Source organism: Saccopteryx bilineata, chromosome 4, assembly GCF_036850765.1.
Source record: "Saccopteryx bilineata isolate mSacBil1 chromosome 4, mSacBil1_pri_phased_curated, whole genome shotgun sequence".
Lineage (NCBI taxonomy): Eukaryota > Metazoa > Chordata > Mammalia > Chiroptera > Emballonuridae > Saccopteryx > Saccopteryx bilineata.
Window position 1 is genome coordinate 14,648,526 of NC_089493.1, and position 25,819 is coordinate 14,674,344.

The window sequence follows — 25,819 nt, forward strand, 5'->3', positions numbered from 1 at the left end:
TGGAAGACTGTTCAGATCCTAGAGAAATACTATGGAACTGTGCAAATAGTAAGAGAACTACATTCAAAACCCTGAGCTCAAATTCTTGTTCTGCCGCATACTAGCCATGACTTTGGGCAAGTCACTTTATCTTTCTGGGGCTCAGTTTTTCTCATCTGGACCAGGGCTAATAATAGCAACCTCCTCCAAGGTGCCATTAGGTGAGATTTCAGTGAGCTAGTGCGATGCATGAAGGAGCTGGCTGTTCGCTGTAAGGCACTTCCCAGACCTGAGGCCACGGAGAAATGAGGAAGGGCTGGAGAGCCAGGACGTGTGTGTGTGTGTGGGGGGGGAACCAGCAGACCTGATCCTGTCCCAGGTCAGTTACCAGCAGGCTCCTGATGCGGATCACAGCCCTCCTCTGGCCCAGGCTTCCCATCTGCAAAGGGCTGTGGGGCCTGAGGCTCAGCGTCCCCCTTCCCAGCTTGGGTCTAGAGGTGTCAGTTCCTTGTGCCACCATGTGATTGCTGAGTAAGTGCTTCCTCAAGAAAGCCAAAGACACAGTTCTCATCTCTTCATGAGAAAATACACTCCCAGACCCCCAAATGATCAGATGTGAGACTGGAAGATATGTCGCCACCTCTAAGCCCTTCACGGAGAACGCAGATTGTACCTGTAGTAACACTTCCCAAGCTGCACTTTCCACCACCAGTCCTTGTACTGACAATACTCCGTGGAAAGGGCGGCCAGGTCCAAAGCCTTTGAAAACAAGTCACTGGAAGTTAGTATTTTCTTTTCTAACAGTAAACAGAAACAATAAATAATGAAATAAACTGTATAATTAGCATCAATCAAAACGTGCACTAGAAATCCTAGGGCAGCTCCAGTTGCTCTGTTTCCAGATGGCCCCACCATTTCCCTCAATAATCAGTTCCAGACCAGTGGGCTGACAGCAGATGAGAAGCAAGCACTGATTAAAGGGAAGCAGATGTACAATATATTTGAGTGCAATTTTAAAATGCAAGGGACAGAATTGATATTTTAAAAACCCGTAAGTTTTCATCATCTCCTTACCACTTATTGAAGGCAGGGAGATGATCTAATGATTCAGAATGCCTCCAAACTCAGTGGCAGTTAACGCCTGTGGTGTGTTAGCCTCGTCCAACTGCAGGCCCCACTTTACACGGGGACGTAGAGACACAGCAACAGATCAAGCAAGTAGGAAAAGGCTTGGCAAACAGGATCGGGAAGAAGCGTGGGTACTTGGGTAACTGTCACTTTCCAAAAGGCCTCATTCCACTATTCTGACATCACCTCCCATCCCAGTGACTCTAAGGAGTCAGACTTCCCTTTGCTGCAAACTGAAAAAAATATCTCCTTAATTGCTTTCATATTTTACATGCGTTTAGCCCATCTCTCTCATGTCTTCCAGTTTGTTCCATCCAGTGTTTATTCAAGATCTGACAAGAAATCACTAAATAGGAATGAGAATTTTTTACAGAGGAAGTGGAAACCACTTGGACGAGGTAAAAGCAAATCAATCATTACACAAATTTGAAGCTCTGTCAAGACTTGGTGAACAAAAACTCAGGCTATTTGTTAAAAGAGAATGCTGACTTTTAAAATAATACTTATTATTCTTTCTCTCATGGTTGAAAAACTTCTATTCTTTAGGCAATGTTAGTATAACTATGATCACCAACAATTCAGTTAAAGTAACTCTTAGATCTTCAGTTCTGTTATCTCAGACTGTCTCCTATGTTATTGTCCATTCTTAATATGAACTCTTTTCTGAAATAAACGCCAAAAGCACTCCTTGGGTCTCCTGCTGCAAAACTAATAACATTTCTTTGTGTTGCCCATCTTCTCTTGCTCCAGGGGAGGCTTCTAAATATGCAAACTATTTACAAAAAATGGTGTCACCACGCTGAGCTTCTAATAGACTTGAAAAATCAACTTCTCTACTTGAAAGCTATGGCAGTTTAAAAACAAGACACATAACAACTCTCATATGCTTATTTTTCTTTTCTTCCCCCGAGTCAGAAATAAAAATGGAAGCAAAAACTTAGGGGAAAAGTATAACTTCACTTAGTATTTTCCCTGGAACTACTAGAAAGCCATACTTTCAATCAGCTCAATTCAAGAGTGTAGTGTAAATATCTGAACAAGTTAATTTTGACTTAATCTTAATAAAGACTTGTTCCAGTAAATAGATTGTATTCACTCTCATGTTTAACAACCTTCAGTTTTTTTCATAAAATTATGTCATCTTTTTCTTTTTTTTTTTTACATTTTCTACCTTTCCCAGGTTAAATTTAGTGCTTATTACAGGCTACTGATTTTATTCTCACATGTGGTCCTAAAACAAGTGTTCCTATGTAGGACCCCTGCTCGTGGTAAACCAATTGGGGAATTAATATGAATTATTGCTATAGAATAAAATAATAAATATATACATTTCAGTGATCATTCTTCGTATGAAGACTGTGGCTGCACAGACAAAACCATTTGTGACTATTTCAAATAGCCCCTCAGTCCCGTGCGGACAGGCACCCTTCTTACACATCTCTGTTGTTCTGATAGGTTGCTGTGCTATTAAATAGAGGCACTCAAGAATTACTTGTTGATTTAATTAATTCTATTCTTTGTTTCTAATTTATGTTGAAAATAACTAAATACCAAATAAAATTGACATGGTAATAAGATTTATATTAACATTTTAAAATGTTAAAGTGGTGACAGAAAATCTATATTATTTCTTTAAAGTCCCAATTTTTTACTTTTTTTGTTTTTAATTTTTTTCAATTATAGTTTATAGTCAATATTATTTTGTCTAGTTTCAGGTGTATAGCATAGTAGTTAGACAACCGTACTCTTCACAAGGTGCTCCTCCAATAATTCCAGTACCCACCCGGCTCTGTATAAGGTTACTACCGTATTACTGACTATGTTCCCTGTGCTGTACTCTACATCCCCACGACTACTTTGTAACTACCAATCTTCTCAAGCCCTGCACCTTTCTCACCCAGTCCCAGTTACCTGCGCATTCCCCACTCTGTCTACAGACAAACACAGAACCACCAGCCCACACGCCGCTTTGGTTTGGTTAATATCGGCCTCCCTCCACAAATGGGGAAGGTATTAAGAACTCAAGACAGAAATATAGTTTTCTATAGAAGATCAATTTGATTTTTTCTTAACATTTAAATACCGTTTTACAGTATTCTCCATATTTGTCTAAACATTCTCTACCTTTGTGTGAAATAATGTATTTACAAATAAATTTGGAGGCCCCCCAAAGTAACCAGTACAAAGCACCTCTGATTTCTTCAGCATGTTAAAAACAATTCCTTTTCTTTCCTTTTCCAGATAAGTTGCAAAACATACAAAAGGTGTAAAAGAAAAAATGCATGCTTTTTGTTCATTACCTAAATTCTTCTCCCATTCAGAAAATAACATTTGTGAGAAAATCTACAATGCTGTTTCAATGGGAGAATCTGCTCCATATCAGAATATAACGTGGCAAGTTCATAATAGTGGAAACAGAGCAAGGCTTCTGTCCTACTCAGTGCTCCTAGCACACATCATATTACTAAGACACAGGCATTCAGTACTACCTGTTCAAAGAATAACCCAGTCAAATAACAAATCAGTAACTAAACTAATGAAGAATAAGGAAAACAGAAAACAACAATTCGTGCTTTTTGCTAAATAAAAACTAAACAAATTGCTTAATTACATGTTCTGTGATGACATAGCGTATATGTATTGGGGGAAAGCAGATGAAAATAGCTCAGTTGGTTAGAGTGTCGTCCCGACATGCCAGGTTGTGGGTTCGATCCCCAGTCTGGGTACATACAAGAAGCAACTAATGCAGTATGAATAAGTGGAACACAAATTGATGTTCCTCTCTCTCTCTCCCTTCTTCTCTCTAAAAATCAATTTTTAAAAAGAAGGCTTTTCTGTGTAAATAAAAAAATTGAAAGCCATTGCTTTATTAATCTCAAATTTTAAAAATTAATGTAGATAAAGAACTGTGGAAGCATTCTAACATAAGATTATTATGTAGCATTCTCAATTATCTATATGTTGGCCTTTATCGGAGATCTGTGTACTCTATGGGTCAGGCACAGTTCTTACCACTTCTATATACACACAGGTTTTTCTATTGAAACTGACAGTTTTGAAAGAACTAGAAAGTATTAGTAATTCTCCAATCTTTAATCATTTTATCTGCTTATAAGGTAAGAAAGGTAAGAAAGAGAACATTTCAGAATCTAAATCCCCAGTCAGAAAACTTACAATAAAAATATATATAGCATGAATTCAAAACTTACCGTCTTAACATCATTTTCATGATGAAAGATATACTCAAACAAAGCCTACAAAAAAAAAAAGGCCAAAAATACATTAGATATTATTTTAACAAAAGTGCTAAGGTACTCTATTATTATATCGAAATTGAAAGGCAGTTTTGACAATTGCTAGATTGAACCAAAATAAGAAGGTACTTTAAAAAGCCTAGGGTTCATAAATAACGGGTCTGTCCATCATTTGTCACAATCACCCATTTTAAATATGGCTATTTACAACTAATACCTATTTTTACAGCATACAAACTGGAAAGCTCAAATAACTGAACTTCTTTTTCATATTATATATACTATTTTATTAGAAAGAGACAAATGAAAAAACTGCCATAAAGTGGGCTGTTTTTTACTTATTATCTGGATTACTCTAATATGCAACCAGGTCTGAGAACCATTATTTTAACCCTTCACCCAACTCATCTGGATAAAGAAGCATTTACTGGATTATCTGTTGGTAATACTGCATTTGTCCATAATAATATTATTGACCTTTTCAACGAGGCTGGCGCCCTTAGAAGATACCAAGGGAAGACTTGGAAACAGAGAAAATTTGGAAACAACACCCCTCCTCCAAAAAAGGAAAAAAATCAGGACAAGGTATTTCTTTTAAAAAATATATAAAATATTAAATATTTAAAAAATTCCTCCACTTGTTCTGTTTTACAGGAGAAAAAAAGTCAGGAGTGCTTTGGGCGCTACCACTGCCACGAAAATGACATTACAACACCTAAGACAGTGAGTGTCAGGGAGTGGCCACAGACACCCAGTAACAGGCCGATGGTAGAAATGAGCCCTGAGGAGTAACGGCAAATTGGGGACCAAAGACAGAAAAGGCTGGCTTCTACACCTGGCATTACTTCCGCACCCAAAAAAGTGAAAACTCTAGTTCAGTCTAGATCTAAGAAAATACACAGGTCTGTCCTGGAAGCGTCATCATTTAATTGAAGAAAACGCCTCCAATGACAGCCCTCCTTGGTTAGAAAACGAGCCATCCAGCCACCTCAAGTAAATGGCCGGAAAAGATGGAAAACCAGGTACTCCAAACAGGCTGCTTTTCACATTCCACTCTCATGGAGGAAAGAGAAATGACAAAAGCTTTATAATGGGCTGAATGAAGGTGATTGCTGTCAAGTAGGAAATGAAGCATCCTCAGAATCAGTGTAACCTGTCCCCTTTCTAGCCACTAGTGTTTCTTTCCCTGACTGAAACATCAGGTCTGCATGGCTCCTGTCCACTTCGGGTTTTCCTAATTTCATATTTAGTAAATATGTTAAATGCCATCAGAACTGAGATTGGGAATGAGCTCAGGACTCATGTACAGAATTCACAGCGATTCCAGTGAAAAACCTGAGCGAGGCTTCAACCAGCTTCCAGAAGGTAAGGGCTCCTCGCTCTGCATTATTCCAGCTCACCTCCAAGTGTGTTTACACGGGAAAGGTCGTGGACACCCTTCTCTCTCTGTCTCTCTTTCTCCCTCTCTCTCCCTCTTTAATTGAAAGGGGCATTTAACCTTTGAGTAGTTAGAATTACTAATGTAGTTGGCTTGCCACTGTCTGGCTTGAGTAATCCTTATTGAGATGCCTGATTAATTACTAATTAGAAGGAGTACATGTTGTTTATCTTCTTTTTCACAGTCCTAAAATCCTCAAGGACAGAAAATTATTTTTCTGAGACTCAGCCAACCTGAAAAACAGGAAAAGAAACACACACATGGACAGATGTCCTCCCGAGTTCCACTCCCCGAAGAGGACACTGCACATGTGCTTCCCTTGCTTGTGAATGACTGTTCTTGGTAAGGACAAAGACTCTCCCAGGAAGTGGTGCCCTGTCCGCGCTTTATTTCTGATGGACCTTCCTTAACTCCAGACCAAGAGCAACTTTACATATAACAATAAATAATCCTAAGCTCATTTCAATCAAAACATGGCCTTTCCTTCACAAATTTTTACCCCTTTTCTATAATGCCATTACGATAATACTTCTAACATTATTTCATAACATAAAAAGTACGTACCTTTGGCCCTGGCCGGTTGGTTCAGCGGTGGAGCGTCGGCCTGGCGTGCGGGGGACCCAGGTTCGATTCCCGGCCAGGGCACATAGGAGAAGCGCCCATTTGCTTCTCCACCCCCACCCCCTCCTTCCTCTCTGTCTCTCTCTTCCCCTCCCGCAGCCAAGGCTCCATTGGAGCAAAGATGGCCTGGGCGCTGGGGATGGCTCCTTGGCCTCTGCCCCAGGCGCTAGAGTGGCTCTGGTCGCAGCAGAGCGACGCCCAGGAGGGGCAGAGCATTGCCCCCTGGTGGGCAGACCGTTGCTCCATGGTGGGCATGCCGGGTGGATCCCGGTCGGGTGCATGCGGGAGTCTGTCTGACTGTCTCTCCCCGTTTCCAGCTTCAGAAAAAATACAAAAAAAAAAAAAGTACGTACCTTTGCCAGTTTAGGTTTCTGGGCATATTTTGGTAAGTTCAGTCTAGATAAATTTATAAACGGTCCATCAGGACTTGTAAGCATGGAAGCCTATGGAGAAAAACAATAAAACAAGAAATAGAAAACTTTCTCTTGAAACACAAATTAAAATTTATGCATAAAAATGATAAAGGCAACGTAAGTAAAGAGGATCACCATTAAAGATCTTCCCTGTAGTTTTCCATGATAACAATAGTGAGAAATGATGTAACAGAATGCTACCTTGGTAATACAAGCTGTGGAAGTGCTGACAGAACATACCGTGCCCAGCCTGACAAATCTTCCGGACGAGCTGGTGACAGGGCGAGCTGTGTAGGCGGTCCTGGGGGTTCGGATGGCCTGTTCCATGGTGCTGGGCCTCCCACTCTGTGTGCTGGGTCGAAGGAAACCTGTAATGGGTCTTCCAGCTTGAGTGACTGGCCTGTAATGATTGTAAATTGTTAAAATACAAAGGAGATCAATGAAGGAAGATTCTCAAACCGTCCAGTCAATACTTAGCAGCAGAGAGTATGAAATAGAAGTATCTACCTGACGGCTGGACTAGGTCCGCCCGTCTGACTGGTTCCAGGGAGTTTCAAAGATGTTCCAGGTCCTATGAGGTGAGATAATAAATTCAATTTATTTCTTTCTTCCCTTCTTTCTTTCTTTTTCTTTCTCTGTCTCTCTCTTCTTGTTTCTTTTTTTCTTTCTCTCTCTCTCTTTTTTTTTTTTTTGATAAGTGAGAAGCAGGAAGGCAGGGAGGCAGAGAGACAGACTCCTGCATGCACCCCCACCAGGATCCACCCGGCAAGCCCCTACAGGGCAATGCTGTGCCCATCTGGGGCTGCTGCTCCGTTGCTTGGCAACCAAGCTATTTTTAGCGCCTGAGGCAAGGCCATGGAGCCATCCTCAGCATCTGGGGCCAACTTGCTCAAACCATTCAAGCCATGGCTGCAGAAGAAGAAGAAGAAGAAGAGAGAGAGAGAGAGAGAGAGAGAGAGGAAGGGGAGGGGTGGAGAAGCATATGGTTGCTTTTTCTGTGTGCCCTGCCAGGCATGGAACCCAGAACATCCACACACTGGGCCAATGTTCTACCACTGAGCCAACTGGCCAGGGCCTATGTATTATTTATTAAATGGTAAAAACTGTCAATAACAAATTTTCAGAAATGTGCTGGCCTGGTGAAAAAGACATTAACAACAGGAAATACATTTTAGGGAATGTGTTTGAAACATATTTATTGAGTATCTACAATCACGTTACTTAGGTTATTGCATTTAATCTTCGCACTAAGTCTGTCAGGTAGGTAGTATTAACGCATTTAGCAAAGGCTTAGAGCACGATTTTCACCTTTGTGCTGCAAGAATTTTTAAAACATGCAATAGCTATTCAGTCAAGAGCACTGACCTCTTTTCCCTTAGACTGTCCAGTGTGAATGAATCAAAATTATATTTATTTTTTGGCTCAGATCAGCAAAATACATATTTTTTGGCATTCTGTAGAAATTTAGTAATTAGTTTATGTGTGCCATGAGATGAAAAAAGGTGAAAATTGCTGGTTTAGACAGTTAAGTAAATAGGTCAACCCATTAGTAGAGCTGGGATTCCAACTCAAGACTAGCCGGCTCCAAAGCACCAAAGCCTCAAATGCTGGCTTACACCCACAGTTTATTTTTCATACAAATTTCTCCCAATAGATCATTTCCCCATAATATCTAGAATTGAGATATTTTAACTCCAAAACAGCAAAATGATGAGGAGAAAAACATTTTAACATGAAACACATTTTTTCTCTCAATTTCTATTTGAAGCTTTCCAAACAATATAAATGACTGATAATTGTCATAACTAATAAATTACCAGCTAGACCACCATATTCATGGTAATCATCCAATACCATTTGTACCAGCTCATCTGCAAGCTGGGACTGGGCTTCTGTGACAATCCTCAGAGGCAGGGCTAGTCAACCTTTTTACACCTACCGCCCACTTTTGTATCTCTGTTAGTAGTAAAATTTTCTAACCGCCCACCGGTTCCACAGAAATGGTGATTTATAAAGTAGGGAAGTAACTTTACTTTATAAAATTTATAAAGCAGAGTTACAGCAAGTTAAAGCATAAAATAATAATTACTTACCAAATACTTTATGTCAGATATTCACTAAGTTTGGCAGAATAAATCTTTATAAAACAACTTACTATAGTTAAATCTATCTTTTTATTTATACTTTGGTTGCTCCGCTACCGCCCACCATGAAAGCTGGAACGCCCACTAGTGGGCGGTAGGAACCAGGTTGACTACCATTGCTCAGAGGCATTCACAGCCCAACACATCACCCGGTCACTTCACATCACTCATTAGGGTAATTCGTCTTCAATTATTACAATAACATGATGTTTTTGGATGATCATTTTTTGAAAATCCTTTTAGAACACTAGTTCTTTAGATGCTTCCTGTGTTTATACTCTCAGATAAGCAATCTTCTGATATATTAGATAAGCAATTCAGAATGCAATTTTATAAAATATTTTTAAATGAAAGATTGTTATACATCAATCTCACACCTTCAGTTTAAAACAATATAACTGAATTGTGGAAGGAAAGTCTATGTACCATCAGGCAGAATAGGGACCATTTACTTGAGGTAATGTTTTCTCATGTGTACAGTGTCTCTCTGTTTCTTTTATAATGCAAGACTTCCTCCTCCTGACGGCATTTCATTTGCTTAACTGGAAAGCCGACACTTACGTGGAACCTGAGCAATGGCGTTTTCATCCAGTATCACTTCCGCAATCCCTTCCTGACCTACATCAATTTCATCGACGTATACCATTTCAGTTAGTGCTCGTGCTTTTAAAATCCAAGCCGCCTAAAAAGCATGGATAAAATAAAGCATATATTAAAAGCGTCAGGAGGACTGTGAAGCCTATAGAAGCCAGCCATCCTTTATTGTTATCTAATTTTTTTTATTATGCATGTTTACACATTATACTAATTTAAAGGACCATGTCAAGAAACTAATAGAAGAAGGAAAGGTCATTATCTATTGCAAAACAACCAACATATCAATTACCTAATAAATAAAAGGGTGATAATTATCTAGTGGCCTTCCAACATGCCTTTTTATAGGTAAAATAAGATCTTTAGAAAAAATTTTACTAGAATAATAATTTGAAAACAAATGGGTACAACGATGGCGCTCTTTGTGCCTACCTACTTCTGTGCCAAGCCCTACACGATGACTTCTCTGATAGTTCAACTCTAAACCAGTCCCCTCTTGTCTGTCTCACAGAGCATTCTCTTTATACTTCTACTATTATGTACTTACCATATGCAACAAACACCATAATTATTTGGGCATAGATTAGATAGGTAAGCCCTCCTTTCCCTAGAACACAAGTTTTGTTTTGTTTTTAACCTTGTTCACTCTTAAATTTTCCATAAAACCTATGGCTTTTGTACACAATAGGTATTCCCAAAATGTTGAATTAACTAAGATCAATTTCTCCCAATTCCCAATAACTCATCAGCACAGTCTTGGCTGCTTCGTGATCCAGTCAGTAGACAACCTGCTAGAAAGTGGTGGGAAAAGGGAAAAGGTAATAAAGGAATCTGGAGAATATCTTATCAGCTTTGCTTTGCCGTGAAAAATTAGATGAAAAGATGTACACAATCAAATATCTCATTAAACACTTGAAACTACTTTATCAGAAATGTGTACCTTTCTGCTTCACTAGAAAACAGTAGAGAACAATAAAGCTTGGTGTCCTAGGGACAATATGGAAGGAAGGCAGGTCTTGAGGCAGCAGCATGGAACTATCGTCTGACAAGGGAAACATGTCCGTGGGCTCTGGCTGTGAAGTGTGCGGAGTGAAGACGAAGGGACTGTAAGGGGGACACATGAGAACTACAAGCAGCCCGCATTGTCCCCCATAAGGACCTTGGGGTGTGGCCAGTCAGTCAGTTCACATCTATTGAGCACCTCCTAAATACAGCATTGGGCTAGGTTCTGAGATGGAACCACGGGATTAAAACAGCATTCCTAATTTCCCTGAACACATCACCTGTTGGAATATCTGACAAGGCCAAACAGTGCAAGTGTGGTATGGAAAATAGTTTTATAGGAATTAAAAGTAGAGATCTCTTCATGGGCTAAAGTAATTGGAATGCATATATAACTTTTTTTTTTTTTTTTAAGAAAAAAGGGCCTTGGCTGGGTGTCTCAGTGGAGAAAGCATCCAGCTGGTACGCCAAAGGTCACAGGTTTGACCCCCGCCAGGGCACTTTGGAGAAGCAATCAATGAGTGCACAACTAAAGCGAACAACTAAGTGAAACAAGTTGATGCTTCTCTCTCTCCCCCCCCCCACTTTCTTCCTTTCTGTCTCTCATATCAATGGGGAAAAAAAGATAAAAGAAAATCTTCATGCTTTCATTTTAATGGGAATAAAGAAACTCTTCACGATATATTTAGGTTCCTAAGGTAAAATTACATGTTAGATGATTGGTTTTTTGGCTTGTACTTTTCTGGTTGAGGTTTACTGGAATCCTATCAGATAAGTTAGAATTAAATGGTTCAAATGTTGTGTGTAAATTTAATACAATTGAATGAGCAAAATATGAACTCAAAAAAACTAATTTGTTTGTAAAAAAAAAAAATCAATTCCAATCGGAACTACATCTAACTGGGAATCACCAAAGTATAGAAACAACCTGAGGTTTTTACCCATAAAATACAAGGAAAATTGCCAGATCTATACAGCTATTCTTGGGGAATAAGGAAGTTATCATTAGACTAATGGTTTACTTTCACTTCAAAGATGGAAATAAGTAATCCTGATTTAAGTCCCCACATACTGGCTGCCCTGCAACTATGTGATGGCTTCAGTGTTTCAGCATTCTTTGCTCAGCACCCTCTGGTGGACAGGAAGAAGGACTGCAGCATTTTCGGGTGAAACAGGAAAGCGGGAAGTGGGCTTCGCTGGTTGGTTCAGCAGGCTCGCTCCCATATTTAACTCTGAGCACCCAGTGCTAGCCAGGTCCTGGGAACGGAGATGAGTAGGCCGCAGTCCTAGTTGTAGCTCATGACAAGTTCAGTGTTACGGGGAAAGTGTAGTAACAAGATTGTGGAGCTTTGGGAGGAGAAAGAGACCCAGCTAGCTGCCTTGGCGTAGAGCAGGGGTCCCCAAACTACGGCCCGCGGGCCGCATGCGGCCCCCTGAGGCCATTTATCCGGCCCCCTGCCACACTTCCGGAAGGGGCACCTCTTTCATTGGTGGTCAGTGAGAGGAGCATAGTTCCCATTGAAATACTGGTCAGTTTGTTGATTTAAATTTACTTGTTCTTTGTTTTAAATATTGGATTTGTTCCTGTTTTTTTTACTTTAAAATAAGATATGTGCAGTGTGCATAGGGATTTGTTCATAGTTTTTTTTATAGTCTGACCCTCCAATGGTCTGAGGGACAGTGAACTGGCCCCCTGTGTAAAAAGTTTGGGGACCCCTGGCGTAGAGGGAAGAGTCGAGTTTGGCCCCGTGGCCAAGGCTGGGAAGCGTGCCAGGCAAAGCCAGGAGCAGGACGGAGCAGGCTAGTTTGGCAGCTCCAAGAGAGTTGAGTCTGGCTGAAGAATCGGGTTCAGCTGAGGCGGCAGTCAGAGACGCTGGAGAGCAGGGCAGGGCAGGTCGGAGGGACCCGGGACGCCACACCCAGGTCTATGAACTCTAATCCTGGCCGTGAGGAGCTGATGGAGCTTTGATACTATGATTTGAAGTCCTCGTTAAGTTGACTTTCTAAAAGCCAAATTTTTATTATTATAGTATCATTTATATAGTTGGGTGTGTGCTAATTATCCATGCACATATTTTTTAATAATTTTCATGTCCAGACTTTAGCTCATTGTCCAATCCATCATGCTTCTTGATATCTGTCTTCCTACTAACCTCTCAAATATTAAGGAAGTGCAAATTTTTTATATTAGGCCAAGCAAAACATAGGAAAGTAAATCCACTACTCCTTCCCTCACCAAATGAATACTTCAGAAACCAAGTAAGAACATTAAAAAAAATTTTTTTATTCCACAAGAAGTCACTTTTTCAAAAAGGTAGTTATTTTTGTTCCAATTTCTAAAAATCTAATTTTTAAGAAGTAGAAAGAATGTGAATTTTTGATATTTAGAGCTCTGTAATAAAACCTACTTAACCCATTCTTAAAATTTAAATTTCATCAGTATTTGGGAATATTAATCTTCCTGACTCTCCTTCTGTCCTAACCAGAAATGACCTGGAAAGTCTCATCTCACTGCTAGCTAGGTTCAACATCAGATTGTATTCAAAGAACTGCTCTTGGCAATGTCAACAATTCTTGAGACTTTAATAAAAAACAGCAGATGGGGCTTTGGCTTTTAAAAAATTAAAAATTTTATTTTGGAAAAAAGCCAAGTATGTGTCACAGCTCAAAAAATCCTCTGCCTATTTAAATCTTTTTAAAGTTCAAAACTAATCAGTGATTAAAATAAAATGCATAAGAAAGCACAGTCTGTGATCCAAACTGCCCCTTAAATCCGAAAAAAATATATATAAATTAACTTGATCAGACAGGTATAACTTACTGAAAAATGACAGGGTCATGCAATTTCTGTTACTAATTGGAATACCTGTGTATTGGAAGTACTGTGAAGTCCACAAAACTAATAGATGCTTAGGAACTTACTTTAAAGAAAAAAGCACAGATTCTCCCACTCTAAATGAGTGATCATCACATCAATTATTTCCTTTTGATCCGTGAAATGTAATCCCATCTCATTCACCCACTGAGTCTACAGATTATTCTGGAGGCAACCATCTGCTGGACAGCATCGAGAAAATGCTGATCCTGTTCTACCTCTTGTGAGGTTAATCCCATTTTAGTTATAAAAATAAACACATGAAGAGATAAAAATTATACTGCCCCCGGGAAACGTTTCAATTGTTCTGTTCCTCAACACAGAATGCAAGGGCAGCAGTTAAAAGCATATAAGAAACAATTGTTCCAGGTTATCATTAGACTAAAACCCAGAGAACAGTGTGTCAAACCTGATTTTTTTTTATTAATTTTAATGGGATGACATTGATAAATCAGGGTACATATATTCAGAGAAAACATCTCCAGGTTATTTTGACATTTGATTATGTTGCATACCCCTCACCCAAAGTCAAATTGTCTTCCATCACCTTCTATCTGGTTTTCTTTGTGCCCCGCCCCTCCCCCACCCCCTCCCTCTCCTTCCTCCCTCCCCTCCCCCCCCAACCTGATTTTGACATCATAAGAATCAGTAACATTTGACAGTGCCTAGTCTATGAAAATGAAAACTCAGGCACAATAGATTGAATTATTATTGTAAAACCTCATTTATTTTGAAGTTGTAAGAATGTGCCAAAGAAGAGAGGCAGAAAGTGTGAACAGTGAGCTGGGAAGAATCCAGTCAGCACTGCTCCCTCTCTATTTATTTGTTTATTTATTTATCTAGTTTACTACCCAGTGGATAATTGAGTCTACAGTAACATACCAGAAAAGTAAGACTAAGTACTGATCTTTCATGAAGTCCCTGTGCTAGTTTGAAACCTTCAAATGCCATTTATAGTTTTAAAATCGCACAATGCAAATTATTGATGTTTGAATTTAATTTTAAGCAAAATATTCCAAAATTACTGAAAATAAAAAAGCACATTAAAGCTCTGTAATTTAGATATTTTTAAATGACTTGTACATATGCAAAAAATAGTTTTGCAGCATCTATCAATTTGGAAATCAGGGTTATAAACATTTCAAAGACAAATGGCATATTTGAAAGAACAGAGAACTACAAATTTAACCTACTTATGGAGTTTGTTTGATACTACTCAGGCCTCCATAAGAGTCCTTTGTATACTGCTTTCTTCTAAAAGGGTTGATGATTATACATATGAACCCATATAAGGTTCAAATCGCTTATTAACCTACAAAAAGAAACACCTAAAATCCTCTCGACTTGGCAGGGCAAATGCCTGGCAACACTTAAGGCTTAAGCTCTCTGGTGTACAACTCTTTCCTCCCTTCTCCTTATTCCCAGACTTAACTGGAAACCCACTTGGGTTAAAAGTTTCACCGGCCAGGCGACCCCTCTCTCCCTCACTCGCTGTGCCTTCCCCAGCTGACAGGTGTCTCTGACCACCTACCTCTAACCTAGTTGATTTGGTAGATGTGGTGGCCTGGCCACTGTGCCTTCCTTCCCTCTTCACTGCAACCGGCAGCTCTGTCCAAAACCAAGACCTTCTGAAGCAGAATCGGGCTGCTCTTTACTCCAGGCACGTCCTACCCATCAGCCTTCTCCCACACCTGTGCTCTTCTGGCTTCCTGCTCCTTTTACATGGCCCGGGCTCCCTTTCCTGTATTCTCATCCTTCTGGCCAATGAGCTCCAAGGCTTATTGAATAGACTGCACGAGTTCTACAAGGTTACCCATTCACAGACACAAAAGTATTAGAAATATAATAGTTTATATAAGAAGGTACAGAATGCAAGGTGGATACGGCTAATTTCATAACACCGCAGGTAGATATGCAGCGAGTTTTCTAATCTATAGCGACAACTACGCAACATAACTAAAGTATTCTCTACGAAAGGTTGCAGCTAACCCTTTACCTGAGAAACCGGCAACTCAGCACCTGGCTCCTGGGAAGCATTAAGAAGGTAGTAAACATTTTAAGACATACAGTTCCTAAAATAAAAAGTCTTAATGACTAACCAAGTATATGTAGATGAACTAAAAATCACTCAATAAAAATCAAAATATTAACTTTAATTTTTCCCCACAAGTGCTCTCAGGAATTCTGTAAAACTAATATACTCTGAAGAGTACTAAATGTTCTATAATCGGAAAATTCTAACTACTCTAAACTCATTTAGAGCACAGAAAAGATATCTTAACTGTTTGTTCAATAAAGACGCAGTATTAAAATAAATTTGACAAATTAAAAATAACTTGACAACTGTACCAAGGAAACATTTCTTTATATTCAAAATAAGTTCATAGTGGTTAAAACATTCAAACTTGAATCACTTGGGAAGGAGAAGGAAACTCTTCATACTCTACCCCTTCTATTTAATATAAATGTAATGGGACTAGTGGCTGAAGAGAAATGAATTCTGACTATAATGTGTTTTTTACAAATAGACTACATAATATATATTAGTGCCAGGTGCTGATAACACAGAGGGGTTTTTTTCTGTCCAAATTAAATAAAAATCTATTAATAAAATATCAGACTTATAACAAAATTTATTGGTAAAACCTCTATACTTACATGTCTACAGTCACAGCCTCTGTTGAATACCTGAGTGTGTTTTACTGAAAAATTTACTAAGACACAGAAATAGGAAAGATAAAAAAAAATCTTTGTTTGCCTCATTTTCTATAGATCTAAAATCCAAAAGAAATACCCTAAATATTTCTTTAAGAATTATTCTGTGTGCAAGCAATGTGTAAACTATCTGGTCTCCATGACAGGATGAGTTTCTTTCCCTTGGCACATGGTGGGAATGGGAGAAAAAGGCTCAGCCAGGCTAGAAAGTGACAGCCCTCCAGGGCGGGCTTCCGAGAACAGTTATCAACCAGCTGAACCAAACACAAAACAGCAACTACGAATACCAGCGGCTGGAGGTTTCCAATTCCACCGTGCGTAAGAAAGATCCAGGAAAAGTACACATTTCCCACAGTCATGCTTACAGGAACGCTGTCACAGGAAATGAGGTGACAGAAGTAACCCCTTCTATTCTTTCTTTACCTATTTGTATACATGGCCCAGTAGCTCATCTGATACTCATATCATAGCAACCATCTGAGAGAGGCAGGTAAGTGATATTACCCACTTCACAAAGACTAAAACAAATTCAGAGATGTCATGTAATTCACCCAAGGTTACACAAAGCCAGAGCTCTTTCTTGCTGGTGCATCTTGGAGATAAAAGGTGAGTTGGAAATAACATGGCAGGATTGACAGGGAAAGTGTAGGAGAGACACAAGGTAAGTTCCATATAGAAAGGGGTTAAGGGTTTAGCAGAGCTGATTGCAGACAGTGCTCGCAATGGAAGAGAAAACAACTAAAGGAGATGCTTATTGTTCACCATGGGCAGGAAGACTCCCCAAGGCCGGCTGGAACTCCCAGCCCAGCCTCAAGCGCTCCGCTCTCTGAGGAAGGCCTTCCTGCTCTGTCACACTCCAGTGTCCCTCAGGAGTGCGTTTATAAATAGCACGCAGGAAAATGATGTGAAGTGAGAAGGGGAGAGAAGAAAATGAGAGGCACCGAGGATGAGAAGACGCAGAGGCAGGCAGGCTGTATGAATGGAAGGTGGAGACAGGACCCAGAGAACACACTCGCTCCGCAACAGTCTTCCGGCACCCCGCGCGCTCTGCTGGGCACTGAGAGTCCTCTGTGGGGGAGAGCCCGTGATCCAGTGAGCTACAATACATGTTAAATGCTATACTCGAGTTATGGACCAGTTATAGATTACTTAGATGGAGGGGAGAGAAAAAGAACACATGAGAGAGAAGGAAGTCAGAAAAACCCTTAGGGAGAGAGATTATTCTGGCAATGACAGTGTGCCAGTGATCTATGAACTATAGTCAGTGTCATTTCATCATCAATTTCACTGGACACTTTCCTCACATATGCTTTCCAGATTACCAAAAATCCTTCCAGAAGAACATAAAGGACAGAATCCTACATGCAAATACCTCTAGCTATAGAGACAATAGCAGCCAACATTGCTGACCACTTACAATGTATTAATGAACTGAACCCTCACAACAAGCCTTTGAGGTAGGTATAGAGTCGTCCTGGGCCATATCGTGGTTCACTTTTCGTGGTCTCACTGTATCGCAGATATTTAAATTGTATATGTCTAATTTTGTATCGCAGATTTTTCGCTGTATCGCGGGATTTTATGTAGGTTTAAGAGTGTAGAAAGTGTTTAAGAGCATAGGAAGTGTTTATAAGAGTGTGGGAAATGTTTATTAGAGTGTTGGGAGGGTTAATAAAGCCTTAAATATATGTAAATAATAAATATAAGGTCAGTACTTGGCAGATTGTCACCTATCGCAGGGGGTTCTGGAACCTAACCCCGCAATAGACAAGGGACCACTGTATTATCATCCCCGTTTTACAGCTGAGAAATCGCGGGTCAAGGAATACAGGCAGTATACGAACCTAGACATCCTGGGTCAACAGCATGTATCATACTTCGCTGAGAACGTGAGACCATAGCAAGGCTGGAAAGCAGAGTACTCTAGGCCGGGGGAGACCCAGGCTTTGCCTGACTGGCCCGGAGGCCATAGGAGCAGCACGACTGTGACAGAAAGGACTCAGGATGTTGTCATTTAGAGATAGGACAAAACCTCTCTTAAATTACCGAGACCTACATCTTTGGATCTCTCTCAACAATAGTTGTGTGATTTCAATGAACCCACCCACAAAGGAACCACAAGTTAGGTCCACTTGCTCTAGCAAATTATTTCCATGGATATCCACACAGGTGAGAAGCACCAGGCCTAGCCCTGGAGGCAGACCTGGGCTTGCTCCTCGGGAAGCCCCTTATGGCGTGACCTTGAACAAGCCACACCACCTCCAGGACCTAGGCCTCCTCTCACTTTAGAGTAATAGTGCCTTCTTTACAGCAGAAAACCTTGCACTTTAAGGAAATGTAATAATTTCAGGATTCTTTCATATACACTATCATTGTTAATGAAGTGTAAGGTTGTAGCCCCTTCAACAGGAAGTTATCAGTCACACAGAACTTCTCTATAAAACATTTACACAATGAATGGAAAGCACCAAACTCTCTACGACTTCCCTTTTCAGAACTCAGAAGCAACTCCCAGTTATGGCACATCAGATTAAAACTTCATTTTGGTCTGACCAGGCTGTGGCCCAGTGGATAGAGTATCAACCTGGGACGCTGTGGGCCCAGGTTCAAAACCCGAGGTCACTGGCTTGAGTGCAGGCTCATCTGGCTTGAGTGTGGAATCATAGACATGACCCCATGATCGCTGGCTTGAGCCCAAGGTCACTAGATTGAGCAAGGGGTCACTGGCTCAGCTGGAGCCCCCCAGTCAAGGCACATATGAGAAAGCAATAAATGAACTAAAGTGCCACAAGTTGATGCTTCTCATCTCTCTCCCTTCCTGTCTGCCTGTCCCTGTCTGTCCCTGTCTCTGTGTGTGTGTCTCTCTCTCACTAGGAAAAAGAAAAACTTCCCTTTGAATCTCCTTCAAAATGAGCAAGAGGACACGGGCAGTAGAGTGGCACTGCCTAGAACCAGCAAACAGTCATCAGCATCAACTTCAGTTCACATCAGTGTGCTTCCTCCCATCCTCCCGATGGTAAGCTTTCTCTTAGGTCGCTGCTATTGCTCCAGGGAATGAAATCTCCACATCATTCTGAATGTGACTTCCTAACTCGCTTGAATGTGCCACCAATACTCATTTCTGGCTAATGAATCTGACCTGCTGAGCTATTTTTCAGAATTCAACTATAATAGGAAGGGGGAAAAATGCAAGAAAACAGAGAAATGGATGATTCAGAAGGTTAGGGAGATTTAGTGACCAAGTAGCTCAGTAGTAATGTAATCAGTATAATTCAGTGGGAATATAAAATCATCAAATGAAGACTCAAAAGATTGTGACTAAGTCTCCATAGCCCCAAAGAGGAAATAAATTAGATAATCACACAGAAAGGTGTTTTTTGGCTTGGATCACCACATAGTTGTCTCAACCAACTACTAACTGACAGCTCATTGGGGAGCCCTGGTTCCCATCTTTCATCTAAGCCAGTGACTTTCAGCCTTTCCTCCACCTTCAAGACATTGACAATATTAATCCCTCCTCTCTGTTATCTCACACTACAAGCAGAGAGTGGGGGTGGGGAAGGAGAATGTAAATTATCCCCATTCTGATATACAGCTAATCCTCCCCCTTCCAGAACCACTAATTGTAATAATTCAGAAATCTGTCCTGGCTGGGTAGCTTAGTTGGTTGGAGCATCATCCCAATATGCCAAGGTTGTGGGTTTGATTCCCAATTGGGGCACATACAGAAAGCAACCAGTGAATGTACAACTAAGTGGAACAAATCAATGTTTCTCTCTCTTAAAAAAAAATAATAACTTTAAAATTAAAAATAATTTGGAAATCTACCCCAGTGTCATTAAAAACCTCCCTGTTTTATGACCTGTTTAATTATAATGGAGCTAAAGCATCAGGACTGGGTTTAAAGCCATGAGTCTGCCATACGGAGCACAAAGAACAGTAATCAGATTAAGCAACTAATCAGGATGACCGCCGTGGGCCGTGAGAGCAGCCCTTCCCTCGCGGTCAGACTGCTGCGCAGAAGACCGCTCTGCCTTGCTCCCTTATGTCCTATAACTCTGAACCACTTGTTCCGTCGTGATTCAAAGAACACTTTGAGAAAAGAAAACGCCCGTGAATTGCTAGTTCTTACTCTATCCTATCAAATGGGGAAATAATGCTAAATTAACTAGATATCCTTCTCTCTTTATTCTTAACTGACCAAAATCTTTAATTGATGTCCTTCATGCTCACAGACCCTGCCCCGTTTCTCACCGTTCTGCATCTGGGAAAAGCAGTTCAGAATCCATCTTCTCCATGAACCCTTCCCTGTTATCAGCCACCATGTTATTTACTCAGCCTTCCCTTCAGTCTTTCTGTATCCAAATAAAAATGCACTGCTCTGAGGAAGCATGCTATTTCGTAGCATGTCACCTCTCTCTGGCCAGCCTGACCACCCCAGTTTTGGCAAGAATCAAATTAAAATATTATCCAGCTGTCCTAATACAAAGCACAAGGCACTAATTAAATATTTTTGATGGCAGTATATCAAAATGATATCTCTTAAAGAAGAAATAAAATGTAAGATAAATAGTCTCAAAGGTAGGCTTCGTCTAAAAAGTCTGATGTATCAAAACCGAAATGTTATCTTTTCGAAGTTCCTTGGACAAGCTTCTAGAAAGATTGACACATAATAATCGCTTTAAGGAGGTTCTCCTCATCTGGGAGAAAAACAAGAAAAATCAAGTGAAAAAAACAACATCAAAAGCAAAAGCTATTTTGTTTTGAGAAATAAAAAGGAAGAGGAAAAATGAATCCATTTGGCTCTAAGAAGAAATACTTGAATCTCCTTGCTCTTCTATGTGTCCTGGCCTGCCTCGGAGTCACTCATTTGTGCTAAAATCAGTTTGGTGGCACAGGAGTGGTCATTCGAATAGCTATGAAGGGAAAGTCCTCTTCTTTAAAAGGTAGAAGTCTCAAAGAAAAAGCTAATGGGACCCAGGAAGATAAACCAGCTAACTGCGGGGCCGCTCTCACATCTGTTAGCTCTTCATAGACCGGAAGTCTCTCCATCATTGCTCCACTGAAACAATGAGAACTCTGTAAGAAACACCAGCGAAGATCATTACTATTAGGAACACTCTCCTGGTGGGATTCAGGAAGAATTTTCTGGACTAATTAACAAGAAATGAATTAAGTATGTCCATAATGCCATTACATCTATTTGAAAAGATAAATGTACACTTAAGAACCAATGGTGCTGAGAATTAAGGATGGGGGGCAAGAGGTGGGGAGACAACCACCTTCATCAACAGAGAAGCTGGTGCACAGGAATAACGCCATCAAAACACATATATGCATCTGACCGATGCACTCATTCAGCAAATACCCAGCGACAGCCCTTGATGCCAAACTCCGTGAGTACCGTACAGACCTGCCGTCCTGGGCTCTAAGGAAAAAAGAAGAACTGTTGCTTCTACTCAAAGGAACCTCCTTAAGCTTCCTAAAGCTCTTTACTAATTGCATCAGCATTCTAATGTAAATGTTAAAAAAAATTTAATCAAGAAAAAAAGCAGGATTTCTTCAAGCTTGGGAAAATCAGACTGGGAAATATTTACCAAGTGAAATAACAACTGGGTTCAAAATACCTAAATTGGTGGTAAGGAAAGCATGCAGTGCAGAGGTATGGTGTTTAAAGGTTGGCTCAGAGAATAACTAACATGAAGGAACCCTGTAAGATTTTCAGAAGCTCTTTCCAGACATCCAAAGCCCAGTCTGGCAAAGTAACATCAAGTTCAACTCTACTGCTGGTGAGACACTAGTTGTTTCTGGCAACATATATCATTCCTCTTAAATAAACTACCTCAGCAAAATAAGTAAAAAGGACTAGAAAGGAAAAAAATAAGATAAATTTCTCTTACATCTGATCCTGATTCTCCTAGGCTTACTCTTGACTTTGGACTAGCTGAACATATCGACCCCTGCTCATAACAATGAAACAGTAATGACGAATAACATTTTTAAAAACCATCTACAGTATTAGAAATTAATTATGTATCACATTATGAAGTATCAAATCCAAACAAATAGGCTAACGGAACAAGCCAGGACCTACCAAGACCTGTTGCCATAATGATCTAATGGTTAACCAATGACAACAGCAGTATTTCTCAGTATGAACCTATGTCCTTTTTTCCCTTCATTGTCATTATCAAAATCACAGTTCCACCAAACATACTCTGTGACATTTTAATCTTGCAAGAGGGCCAGTAAGGCCTAATGGGAGCTATATTATAAGCCAAATAAAACACCCAATTTCTTACCTGGTACAGCTACTAATTTGGGAGCTTTTAAATGAAGTAATTAAGTTGGTTGTCTTATTCTTCCTAGGTAAAAGGAAAGGAGCCAAGATCTCCTCTGTGACCCCTTCTTAACCATGACTAAAAGCCCTACTGCTTTGCCTATGCATTCTCCCAGAGCGACATCTCCCAGGATAACGAGGGAGATATTTGTCCCTCTGTCCCCCCCAGCAAGGAGCCAGTGGTCAAGTCAGTTTCAGAAACCTGGCTTCATAAAAGATGGGCAGATCTTCTTCCTTCAGGGCTTCTCAGAGCCTTTCGTCCAAGACACGGATATGTCCAAATTCTTTCCCACTTAAAAAATATCTTGAGCCTGAACCAGGTAGTGGCGCAGTGGATAGCGCATAGGACCGGGATGCGGAGGACCCAGGTTCGAGACCCTGAGGTTGCCAGCTTGAGCGCGGGCTCATCTGGTTTGAGCAAAAGCTCACCAGCTTGGACCCAAGGTCGCTGGCTTGAGCAAGGGGTCACTCGGTCTCCTGTAGCCACCCAGTCAAGGCATATATGAGAAAGCAATCAATGAACAATTAAGGTGTCGCAACGAAAAACTGATGATTGATGCTTCTCATCTCTCTCCGTTCCTGTCTGTCTGTCCCTGTCTATCCCTCTCTCTGTCTCTGAAAAAAAAAAATCTTGAAAAAGTCAGGATAGGAAAATAAGACTAGGAAAAGTTCAGAAACATTTTGAAAAATTAGGCTATGAAACGCCAAAGATGCAGCATAGTACAAACAAAGGGAATGGGCTGATGGGCTTCGTAACTTTGGACAAATTACTTCACCTTGTGCCTCAGTGTGCCCAATCTGAAAAATGGGGGAGAGAGTACCGACTTCCAAAAATAGCTGAGGCTTAAATGAGATAACATATAAGACCCTCTTGCAAACCTGACACAGAATAAATAATAAATGTTAGCTATTACTTTTGTTACCTCCTTTACAAGGTTATTCTAAGCATAGGAATACATACAATTTATAGAACGTATGCCTGGCAAGTAGTAAGCACTCCATAAAAGGTCATTGAATTGAACACATATGAAGTCCTGATTACAGTGCTTAACCCAAACTGAATCTGAACTTATAGATACTAAACGCCACTATGATTCTGTCATTAAGATTATAGGGTCTTAACCATTAATAAAAACACTGTAGCTTTGTCTATAACATTTCCCAACATGACAACATCCCCCCTAGGATGCTAACAGCCAAGATATCTGACTCTTGATGGTTGCCAAAAAAGGAACCAGTGGTCAAATAAGTTTCAGAACTATTAGGTTAATAATATAATAACTAGGCAAAATTAAGTTCCTGTTCTTCAGAACTTCTCAGAAGCTTCGGTATGAAACTTGAATCTCTAATAAGGGAATCTGCATTTCCCAAACGCACTTAATGAGGACACTTTCACTGAGCAGCTCTCGGGATCAGTGTTCTCTAGAGCACAGAATGGAAACTACCCTCACTCAGTGGGAAAATGAAAACAGCATAGAAAGTTCTTGAAAACCATCGTGCCTAGAACATTGTCTGGTACATCACAGGACTGTAACTAATTTTTGTCATACAAATGTAAATGGGTGAATATGTTGTCATGATCCCCTATTTACTCATGAATTTTTCTTTTTTTTTCTGAACAGCATCTGTGGTACTACTGTCCCAAGAAACACGCTTGTCTTCTAGGGGAGCTGTACTATCTATCTGAAGGCCAAACTGTTCACAGGACAGGTTACTCTCCACCCATTTGCTGGGACCTAAGGCAGAGCCCAGAAAGTGTTCACACTCCTGCCTCTATCTACTTATGCATCTCCCCTGTACTTTTCCTTTTTCTAACTAGAGGAAAAGCCAGGACACAAGAACTATATTTTGCATTTACTAGAATTACTGACAAACTGCCACAGCTCTGCTTCTATGCTCTCTTCTTCTCCTTTTTTGCCTCTTCTGGGAACTACCTGTGAACCAGACCTGTACCTCTCACACGCACAGTATATGACCTTTTCACTCACTTTATTTAATATTACACTTTATTTCAGAGAAGTTAAACTATTACTGTAGTTTATTTAAGATGTCTTTTAGTCAAAACCATCACTCCTTCTTTTAGGGGGGAAATTTCCCCCATCTTTCCCTCCTAATAATAAATGTATCCTTTCCCCTCCTTGATTCCTCTAATTTGCAGTATTTGCCTCAAGTTGCACTCCTGCCCCCAAATCAAAGGCTCCTCACTCTCGAATACTACTCCTAAGATAAAGTGGAAGAATCACACATTTGATCCAAAACTGAAAAGGCAGCTATTCCAGCAGGAAGTGGGAAGTTACCACTCTTTATGTTTATATATAATTGTTTTAGAAATTAACAACGCACATGCAGCGAGCTTGAAGAGCCCATCCATGTGCGAGTAGAGGTGAATGATTGAAGTTCCTCAACAAAGTAAAAGTCAGGGCTTTAAGTGTTCCTTCCAGGGACACTTGAAAGTTTGAGGAGGGGGCGATCACGGCACAGCAATCGTGGGTCCCTCCGGGAATCAGGTACGCAGCGGACTGGCAGGCACCCGCCGGCCACGGCTGCAGGGGTGTCGCTCCAGGCGCCTATGCGGACTGTCAATCACCCGGGCCTATCTCCCCGGAGTCCCCGCCCGGGGGCCTGAGCATCCCCGAGAGCCCTCGGCCTCGCCGCCAGGATCCACAGGGCTGATGGGGTCCGGCAGGTACCTGGTCATAAGGGGACTGCTCCAGCACCTGCGTGCACAGATCGGCGCAGAGCTGGAACTTCCTGCGCCTAAAGTAGCTCCAGGCCAGGAGAAGCGGTTCCATCTCCGAGCCCATGGCTGCCGAGCGCCGCCTGTGAAGGGCCAGGGCCGGACCCAGGGAGGGCGGGGACCGAGGAGCCGCTGGCATTCCGCTCTGCCCAGCAACGCGCGGCGGCGGGGCCTAGTCAGGGGCGCCCGCAGCGCGCCTGAGAGGAGAGAGAAAAATCCCTGCGATCAGAGCTCAGCTAGGGCTTGCCAAAAGTTGGTGCAAAAAAATGTGTACTTTTAAGGGCTACAAATTTTATTCATTAAAAAAAGGGGGGGGTACGGTGACTAAATTAAGAGGCAGAAACTTAAACACCTCCGACTGGGGTCCTCCACCACCGTCCGTGGAGGCGCAGTTGCCTAGCAGCGAACGCTCTTCTTCCTCTGCGAGTCCCAGAAAAATCCCTGGAGTTGACCCTCCCACGGGGCACTATCCCGCTCTTCCTCCTTTACGTATTATTACCCCTATCAATGACCTTTCTGACTATAGAAAAACAAGCACGCGAACAGCTTTTCAATACCAACCGTCCTGCCTAATGGAAT

At 40.9% G+C, this 25,819-nt stretch overlaps 1 protein-coding gene across 5 annotated transcripts in view; it reads right to left on the minus strand.

The window, feature by feature from the left end:
* Positions 1 to 25,367, minus strand: part of TTC8 (tetratricopeptide repeat domain 8) — a 46,267-nt gene extending 20,900 nt beyond the window's left edge. The window contains exons 1-8 of one of the 5 annotated variants that reach the window (XM_066276245.1): positions 25,194 to 25,367; positions 15,445 to 15,474; positions 9,539 to 9,659; positions 7,341 to 7,404; positions 7,074 to 7,233; positions 6,774 to 6,863; positions 4,317 to 4,361; positions 653 to 738 (exon numbers count right to left, since the gene is read on the minus strand). In XM_066276245.1, the coding sequence (XP_066132342.1) occupies positions 653 to 738; positions 4,317 to 4,361; positions 6,774 to 6,863; positions 7,074 to 7,233; positions 7,341 to 7,404; positions 9,539 to 9,659; positions 15,445 to 15,474; positions 25,194 to 25,307 (710 nt within the window). In that variant the 5' untranslated portion in view covers positions 25,308 to 25,367. Of the gene's footprint in view, positions 1 to 652; positions 739 to 4,316; positions 4,362 to 6,773; positions 6,864 to 7,073; positions 7,234 to 7,340; positions 7,405 to 9,538; positions 9,660 to 14,979; positions 15,090 to 15,444; positions 15,475 to 25,193 lie in introns of those variants that run through there. The other 4 variants (XM_066276247.1, XM_066276250.1, XM_066276246.1 and 1 more) reach the window with 4 other exon arrangements.
* Positions 25,368 to 25,819: the final 452 nt, after the last annotated feature.